Genomic DNA, 9,838 nt, shown 5'->3' on the forward strand with positions numbered 1-9,838 from the left:
AAAAAAAAAAAAAAAAGAGCACTATGGTGGCCCTCGACTATCTATAAGGGACCTTCAGGCATGCAGGTATACATGCAGATAGAACACTCATATATTAAATCAATCAATCAATCTATCTATCTATATCTTTCTGGGCTGGAGAGAGAGCGGTTAAGAGCACTGAATGCTTTTCTAGAAGTCCTGAGTTCAATTCCCAGCAACCACATGGTGGCTCACAGCCATCTGTAATGGGATCCGATGCCCTCTTCTGGTGTGTCTGAAGTCAGTTAAAGAGTACTCATATAAATAAAAAATAAGTCAGTCTTTACAAAAAGAAAGGAAGAAAGAAAGAAAGAAAGAAAGAAAGAAAGAAAGAAAGAAAGAAAGAAAGAAAGAATGAATTATAATCTACATGCTGAGTGAGATACCAGGTTGTGGAGGTAAATGCTGGTTGTCATCTGGACGTGACATCTGGAATCAACTAAAACTTCTCGACTGAGTCACCTGAGGTCAGAGCCCATCCTAAGCCTGAGCCCCATCTCCTGCTGTCATCCCACATGAAAGGTCATGGAAGACGGAAGCTTTTGCCTTTTGCCTGCTTGCCCTCACTCGTGCTGGCAAGCTCATCTATCTTATGGTTGAGGCGCCCTTCTCTGCTCTGAGAACCTTCTTCATGACTGCAATGCAGACTGAAGACAGCCTGAAGCAGGTCTCTAGGAGCCCTTCAGGACTGGAGCATCAGAGCAGGACAGCTCAGACACCCAGTCTGAACACTACCATACCAGATTCCTGGCCTATCTGTTAGGAGACAGGCACTATTGGACTACCTGGACTACAGCGTAGAGACCACTAGAATATGTTTTTATTATGTTCACACACAGACAAGGAAAGACGCTCACGCATGCACACACATGTGCTTACATACTGAGTCAGTTTCTGAGCAGTCCTGCTCCTTTAGAGAACCCTGATACAGAATTTATGATGTAACTCCAATGGAGAGTCAATGTCCTCTCCTGACTTCTGAGGGTAAAAGGCATATACGAAATGCAGATATACACGTAGACAAAATGTTCATATAAATGAAAATTTTAAAATGAAAAAAAAAATTAAAACATCAATGTACAGCTAAACATGGTGTTACAAAGTGCTTTTAATTTTACCAGGCAGAAGCAGGCAAATCTGTGAGTTTAAGGCCAACCTAGTCTACATAGCAAGTTCCAAGCCAGAAAGGGTTACATAGCGAGACCTTGTCTCAAAACAAAACAAGATTCTCTTCAGGATTTATTTTGATAAAAAATGATGCACTAATTTTAAAGTTGTATGTGCAAAACAAGCAAATTATAAACAAGTCAATTTTTTCTTTTCTTTATTTTTTGAGACAGGGTTTCTTTGTGTTGCCTTGGCTGTCCTGGAACTCACTATATAGATCTTAAACTCACAGAGATCCAACTATTTCTGCCTCCTGAGTTCTGGGATTAAAAGCAGTGTGCCATCACCTCCTAGCTGCAAGACAATTTTTTAAAATAAGAGTGAAAAAAAAAAAAAAAGCCAAGTATGGTAGTATACACCTTTAAATTCAGCACTTAGGAGGCAAAGGCAGGTGGATCTCTGTGAGTTGAGGCCAGCCTGATCTACAGAGTGAGTTCCAAGACAGCTAAGACAACACAGAGAAACCCTTTCTGGAAAAACAAAAACAAAATGTTAAAAGATCAAATCCAGGTGACTCATGTTAATGGACTTCAAAACCTATACTATCCAATAATTAATATAGAATAATACTGGAGAAAATTCAGACAAATAGCTACTGAAAGAGAACAACAAGACTTCAGAAACAGTAACAGAGAACTGATTTTTCAATCGCTCCAATGGCAATTAAACAGCCTGACTCTGGAGTTTCACTCTGGAAGCCACATAATGAATAGAAGAGCCTATTCCTGTTAGTTGACTCCTCTGACATCCACATGCTGCAGTGACACACACACACACACACACACACACACACACACACACACACCCCACACACACACACAGAAAGAAAGGTGAGAGGGAGGGAAGGAAACAGACCAGTGAGTTGTCTCTGCAGGGCCCAAGTGGTGAACAGAGAACTAACTGGGGACAAGGACTACTGCAATTAGCTTTCTTAGACTGGTGGCACCTATGGATCTCATCAGGTGTGGACCCCTGTTTCTTCACAATTGATCTTATCAACTGGAAATTTCCTTCAGTGTGTGTTCATTGGCTTGAGATAGCCTTAGCTACAATCTCTTCAAATTCAGCTGGATAGTGTGACCCTTCAGGCTCTTCTGCTGCAGACGACTTGCCAAGACCATGGGGGTGCTGAATTAATAGCTTGGTCTCACCTGGCTCAATCTTTTCTGGTTACATTCAGTAGAAAATAGCTCTGAATGTACTCAATACAAAAATCATCAACTTTCTTTTTTGTTGTTGTTGTTGTTTTTTTGGTTTTTCGAGACAGGGTTTCTCTGTATAGCCCTGGCTGTCCTGGAACTCACTCTGTAGACCAGGCTGGCCTCGAACTCAGAAATCCACCTGCCTCTGCCTCCCAAGTGCTGGGATTAAAGGCGTGCGCCACCACATCTGGCTAGCAACTTTCTTAATATACTATTAATTTTTAGTTTGCAAATTTTATTTTGTAAGTCAATTGTATTGCTCTCTAGAGAAGATTTTGAAGACAACAATGCCAAAAGGTTGACCATGACTGGCAGACTCCAACTTCTTTCCCACATGCTCAGGGGATATTTACTGAATCTGTATCTTTGGTCAAGAACCATATTATTTCCACAAACTGTGAGAAGGTCAAAGGCGTCAACGTTTTACAGCCCAGCGTGCTCAGTAGCTCGAGCTCTCCTTTACAGATTGCCTCAAAGAAGCACAAACTGGTCATCAGGCCACAGCACTGCATATCAGGCTGGGCTTCAGGGGCAAGGCAGGGTGACAGGGAAGCTAAAAGCAACCAAGCAGAAACAAGGCACAACACTCTGCTTGCCACGGAGCCACACTTACCATAATCACAGGTGGGCTGGGCACTGGTGTCACAGTATGTAGACTGCAAAGTGGTTTCGGATCCTTGGACAAAACCTAAACATATGCACAAAGTGGTTAATTTCCCCAAAGCAGCCATAAGAAAGTGAGCAACTGAAATAGCATTTTAATACAGATTAACAAGCAAGTCTCTCTTCAGTTCAGAAACCTCTAAAACCTATAGATTCCATACTTTAATTAGACCTCTGAACGCATTAACCAGTACAGACAGGTCATGCTTAGCTTGTTACAAGGACTATTTAAAAATGTGTAAAATATTTAAGTTACTAGTCTTTTTTTTTGTTTTTTGAGACAGGGTTTCTCTGTGTAGCCCTGGCTGTCCTGGAACTCACTTTTTTTTTCCCCTCTGTTTAACTCCTGGCTGGCCTCGAACTCAGAAATCTGCCTGCCTCCGCCTCCCCAGTGCTGGGATTAAAGGCGTGTGCCACCACACCCAGCTCAATACTAGTCTTTTTTGGTGCATAAAATGAATCCAAATTACCATTCAGTTACATAAAGAATCAAATCATTATGATAAGAAAAGCTACTTCTGACCAGGCAGTGGTGGTACGCCTTGGGAGGCAGAGGCAGGCGGATTTCTGTGAGTTCAGGTCTACAGAGTGAGTTCTAGGACAGCCAGGGCTACACAGAGAAACCCTGCCTTGAAATTTTTTTTTTTTTTAAAGAGAGAGGAGGGAGTGGGGGGAAGAAAAGCTACTTCCATTTCAAACAAACATTGGGTTAGTTTTGAAATTATGTTAATACTAATATTTGCACCTCCTTGCCTTGCTGTTTCTGTATTTTGAGAGAGGGTCTTACTTTGAGACCCAGGCTGGTCTCAAATTTATAGTATCTCTCCTGTTTCAGTGTCCTGAGTGCTAGGTATTATAAACATAAGCTACCTGACTTACAGTTTTAGTTTCCCCATATTAAGACGTGTGTACTGCTGGGTAAGAGTCCTATCTTCAAGTTTTATCCTTAGACCTTATTGCTGAAACATTATTACCTATGTTTCACATGTTTATATGGAAATAAGTATACTATACATAGCGTGAGCATCTCTACCCTAAAATCTGGTTTTCAGTTTTCGTGTTTGTGTTTTGAGACAGGACTTCCCTTGAGTAGCTTTGTTGCCCTGAACGCCCCTGCCACCCGAGGGCCTGGATTAAAGGTGTGTAGCACTACACCTGGCTCCAACCTACATTTTTTTTTTTTTTTTTCAAGATAGAGTTTCTCTATGTAGTCCTGGCTGTCCTGCAACTTGCTATGTGGGCCAGGCTGGCTTCAAACTCAGAGATCCACCTGCCTCTGCATTCTGAGTGATGGAATTAAAAGCATGTACCTAAATTCTTTCTCTCTTTAAAAAAAAAAGGTATGTGCCTAAATTCTCTCTTTTTAAAAATGATTTATATTTATCTGGTGCTTTCCCTGCATGTATTTCTGTGTAATGGTGTATGTCCCCTGAAACAGGAGTCACAGACCATTGTGAGCCGCCACGTGGATACTTGGATTTGAACTCAGGACCGGTGGAAGAACAGCCAGTGCTCTTAACCACTGAGCCATCTTCCCAGCCCCTAACTTAAAATTTTGAAGCCTTACTTAAAACGTTTTGTTTCTTATACTTTATTTATTTTATGTATGGGTGTTTGGTACCTGTAGAGGCCAGAAAGCATTGAATCCTTGGGACCAGAGCTATAGAGGATTGCCATTTGTCATGTGGGTGCTAGGAATGAAACCCAGGTCCTTGGCAAGAGTGCTCTTAATCACTGATACATCTCTAGGCCCCTAATGTGTGTGTGTGTGTGTGTGTGTGTGTGTGTGTTCCGAGACAGGGTTTCTCTGTATAGCCCTGGCTGTCCTGGAACTCACTCTGTAGACCAGGCTCAGAAATCCCCCTGCCTCTGCCTCCCAAGTCCTGGGATTAAAGGCGTGAGCCACCCCTGCCCAGCCTGTTTTTTTTTGTTTTTTTTTAAAGATTTATTTATTTATTATATGTAAGTACACTGTAACTGCCCTCAGACACTCCAGAAGAGGGAGTCAGATCTCGTTAAGGATGGTTGTGAGCCACCATGTGGTTGCTGGGATTTGAACTCTGCACCTTTGGAAGAGCAGTCGGGTGCTCTTACCCACTGAGCCACCTCACCAGCCCTGTTTTTTGTTTTTAAAGACAAGATCTCTGTATGTGCTTCGGGCTGATCTTGGCATCATCACTTTCTATCCTCAGCCTCCAGAGTGCTGGGATTATAGGACAGTCACACCTGGCACCAAAGCCTAACCTTTCTAATTACCACCTTGAGGCTACAAAGGAATATTCCACACTGGACCTGACTTTCCTTATGTGACAGGTTGCAATCCAAATGCAAGTAAACAAAATTACATAATTTGTTTTATATAAATTACTATCAGGCAGCCGGGCGTGATGGTACACATGGAATCCCAGCACTCAGGAGGCAGAGGTAGGGGATCTTTTAGTGAGTTCAAGGCCAGCCTGGGCTACATAATAAGATCCTATTTCAAAACAAAACCAACCAGCCGGACAATGGTGGTGCACATCTTGTACAACTTTTCACTTAGTGCTGAAATGATTAAAAACACTAAGCCCTTGACTCAAAAATTAATGACAGCATTTCCAATAAAAATAAGTTACAACAGAAACATATCAAATACCAATCATGTGGGCAGAGATTCCCATACAGCTGTTCAGTGGAAGGTTACAGCCTACATGCCAGCACTCAGGAGGCTGAGGCAGAAGTTCTGCCATGGGTTCGAGGTGCTGAAATAGGGTGAGACACCCCTGAAACACATACACAGGACCATAGTAACCATAGGCAACACTGCACACTGAATAAATGCTTCCCTGCTGGATGCTTTAGCTGCATGTCTCAGTTCATCCTCATCAAGGCCAGTATGGCAAGACCCTGCTCCCTGTCCAAAGTTCTTTGAAAAGTCAGTACTTTTTAAGTCCAAAAAATACTACAAATCAAGGGCTCTCAGAGCTGGGGAGGAGGCTGGGTATCTCAAGGCTCCCAGCTATAGCAGTTCCCGAACAGAGCGAGCGCTCTCTGCAAAGGTGAGCAAGTTTACACTGAGGCCGGGCCCGGGAGAGTGAGTACCGCTGATGTATGTGGTGCAAAATCAATACAGTTTCCTCTTTGTGGTCCTTGAGTTGATGTCAAGGCCCCTGGCAAGTGAGGCCAACACTACAACACTAAGCTGTCCCTAGTGTAGTTAGTTACAGGGCACCACCCTGACCCAGGTGAAGAGACCATACTTCTTCAGGGTAGAATTGCAAATACATCCAGCTACAAGGACTCCAAAAAAGCAAGCTGTGGACTCAACTTCAGCTTTACTTTCCAATGAAAGGAACAGAGCCCAGGTCTTGGGTAAGGAGAAAACACAAATATAGAGACTGAGTCTTTGCCATCCTTCCTAAAGAGATTATGTCCAATTAGATTTTTCCCACCCCTGGGGGTCCAGGACCTTCCCAAAATGCTTAAGTTTTAAGTACTAACGATTTACTAGCTGTCTATAAAACCCACTGAGGTGGGGGTACAACTGGAGAGATGGTTCAGTGGTCAGGAATACTGCTCCCCCAGTGGGCCAGGACTCTATCCCAGAAGCCATGGGGTGGGTCACAATCATCTCCACCCTTAGTTTTATAGTTACAGGTGCTCACATGGCAGTGCACAGACATACACATTCAGGAAAAACATTCATATGAACAAAATTAAATAAACAAATTTATTAAAAAAACAAACAAACACTGGAGGGCTGGACAGATGCTGCTCAATCTTGAGGACAAGAGTCAGACGCTAGAACCCATGTCAGGCAGCTCACTCACAACCATCCGTTTGTTAACTCCAGTTTCAAGGGACCCATGTTCTCTTCTGGCCCCAAGGGGAACCTTCATACATGGCTGACACACTCACACAAACACATACATGTAGATGCAGACAGATACATGTAAATAAAGTAAAATGTGGTGGAAGCCATACTATGCACTTCAGGCTGCAGAGGTGCAGTACTACCCTTTATCCACTAGATGTCAGTAGCACTGCATACCAGTTCCCCACCCCCAACCCCCCCACCCCCAGCCCATACACACATTATAGATAAGACAAAACAGGACTCCAGATATTGCCAAAGGTACCCCTGGGAGGTGTGAGGCAGGCAAAATCACTCTGATTGAGAACCACTGGCCTAGAGGATGGTTGTTAGAAATCCCAAGGCTCTTGGCAAGCATTTGACCCAGGGGCTTAGGAGAACTGGCATAAGGCTCAGGTTCCACTGAAAGCCTTAAACATTCCAAACAGAATGTGGGTTACCCAGCAACCACTTAAGTTCAAGCCTGAAATACCTCCAGTAAAGTGGGAGGCACTGTCTATGGCACTGACTGATAAGTTTCATTGGTCACTGCCAAGGCAAACCCAGGGAGCCTTGGCAACTCACCCAAGAATGATTTTACAGTCACTCAAGCATATTCCACACCCCTCACCATGCTCCTCACCCACCTTCCTCTTTGCTCAAATATCACTGATCTAAGTAGGTAGGCGGTTCCAGCCCAGGATGTTTTACAGCGACAGCTATCTTTACTCTCTCCTATTTTGCTTACATCTCTTCTTAAACCTCACCCTTCCCAGAGGCTTCAAAGCTCTCCATGTAATGGCTGAATCTCTTCAGGATCCCCGACACCCACAATACATTTATTTATTGTATTTTGTCTGCCCTCGCCTGTAAGCTGCGTAAGAAGTTCTTGTCAGCATTCATAGTGTCTATTCAGCACCTGACTCGGTGACTGAGTGGAAAGTAGTCATTCTTCACCAAGGTTCAAGCTTGATCCCTAAAGCTCCCTGCAACGGTTCAGCGCCTTCATATATATATTTGCAGATTCTCACAGGGAAGGCTGGCTCTTTCCCCCGCTTTATAGCAGATGAAGAGGGGGGAGTGCCATGAGTAAGGATCTGCGACGTTTTGCACCGAAACTGCTCAAGGGAGGCAATGGCGACAGCAGCCGCCCCAACGGACTGATCTCAGAAGCTCAGGCCTGAGAAGCGACGTCTTAGACGTGGGTGTCCGTGGGGCACTAGCCTGGGAATGACGGAGGTGGTGGAAGCCTGAACCTAACGTTGAGGCCCAAGACCTACGGTCACAGAAGATACAGCAAGGCCTTGAGCAGCCAGGAGAGTCCAAGATGCCCGGCTGAGGTCAGTGAGAGCCGAAGCTTGAGGGATGCGACCCCTGAGGGAAGAGCCTAAGACGCCATTTTGTGACCACAGAGGGCAATGACCACGACACCACAAGAGGAGATCCTGGCATGACTCAGCCCGTCCTGACGCCCCGGCCCAGAGCGCTGCCTTCACCCTGTTGGGCCTACCTGTGTAGCTCATGGCCGCAGAGAACACCCGAGCCGTGGACACAGACCGCTACTCTGCGCGTCTGACGCCACAACAATCCCTGGGGTCCTTCCACACACGCTCCGGCCCCGCCTCCTTATCTCATTGGCTTGTGCAAACCTCGGACTTCACGCCTATTGGTTTAGCTACCTGTCTATTTTTACACTTCCTCGCGACAGTGGTTGGAGATACTGCCAACCCCCGATGACCCCGCCTTACTCTCCGCCTCCTGTTAATAAAAACCTGCGCCAATAGGCCAAGGGGAGAAGATGGAAAGGTTCGAAGGGGCGGGGCTGCATGCAACCTAGAGGTCCGCGCCCACGCGTGCGCTTGCCAGGGGTCTGCGAGCGAGACACTAGCCAGCAGGAGCAGAGACGGCCGTCTTGCGCCCCGCCATTGAAATGCCAGTCATACCCATTTATGTATTCCATTCGGCTTCGGCTCCAAAACGAGAATGGTAAAGTCATGTTGAAAGGAGATTAGTATCTAACTGCTAAACAAGGTCCTGACAAACGCTGTGTGATTATAACGTTAAAACAAATGAAGCAGGCCCTGTGTGGTAGCTGACTTCTGTAACCCCAGAATACAGGAGTCTGAGACAGAATGGCCTCGAGTTTGAGGTCAGATTATACTATATGAATTCTAAGCCACTCTGGGTTCCAGTGAGTCCCCGTTTCAAGGAGGGTGAAAGAATTAGGGCCAGTTTCACAAAGTAAATAGTAAACATGATGGTCTTCTTAATCATTACATAACAATAGTATTTGTAAGGGTTGAGGATATAGCTTGGTGGAAAAACATTTTATCCTAGCATGCACAGAAGGCCTTATGTGAGCTCTCCAACTGCAAAAATAAATATGCTTTTTAAAAATTTTATGTGTATTAGTGTTTTGCTTGCATGTGCGTCTGTGTGAGGGTGTCATATCACCTGGAGTTTCAGACAGCCGTGAGCTGCTATGAAGGTGCTGGGAATTGAACCTGGGTCCTCTGGAAAAACAGCTAGTGCTCTTAACTGCTGAGCCATCTCTCCTGCCTCTCAAAAACCACTTTTAAAATAACTGTTTATGTGTATGCTATTTGTTATACTAGTAATATATCTCAATGTATCACATATTATTGCAAATGCTTGATACATGAGAACCTATGTTCAATGCTCAGCTCCACAAAATGAAAAATGCAACCCAGTACCAGCCTTGTCTTAAGCACTATGCCTGGCTCCTTCTGGCTGTTTGGAAAGTCACCATGGGAGATATCCTTGGAAGAACCTTAAAGATAAAACAATTGATAAACTACAGCAGGCTCTCCTTCTGATTCATGTACCTTCTTGTGGTTTAGAGAAATTTTATTTTTTATTATTTTTTTAAAGATTTATTTATTTATTATATTTAAGTACACTGTAGCTGTCTTCAGACACTCCAGAAGAGGGC

At 44.4% G+C, this 9,838-nt stretch overlaps 1 protein-coding gene across 4 annotated transcripts in view; it reads right to left on the reverse strand.

The window, feature by feature from the left end:
- Akap8l (A-kinase anchoring protein 8 like) overlaps positions 1-8,504 on the reverse strand; it is a 30,025-nt gene extending 21,521 nt beyond the window's left edge. For 3 of the 4 annotated variants that reach the window (XM_021217748.2, XM_021217746.2, XM_029531651.1), the window contains exons 1-2: positions 8,396-8,493; positions 3,004-3,078 (exon numbers count right to left, since the gene is read on the reverse strand). In XM_021217748.2, coding sequence (XP_021073407.1) covers positions 3,004-3,078; positions 8,396-8,408 — 88 coding nt within the window. In that variant the 5' untranslated portion in view covers positions 8,409-8,493. Of the gene's footprint in view, positions 1-3,003; positions 3,079-8,395 lie in introns of all 4 variants that reach the window. The other variant, XM_021217747.1, reaches the window with a different exon arrangement.
- Positions 8,505-9,838: the final 1,334 nt, after the last annotated feature.

This window comes from Mus pahari, chromosome 18 (assembly GCF_900095145.1).
Source record: "Mus pahari chromosome 18, PAHARI_EIJ_v1.1, whole genome shotgun sequence".
NCBI lineage: Eukaryota > Metazoa > Chordata > Mammalia > Rodentia > Muridae > Mus > Mus pahari.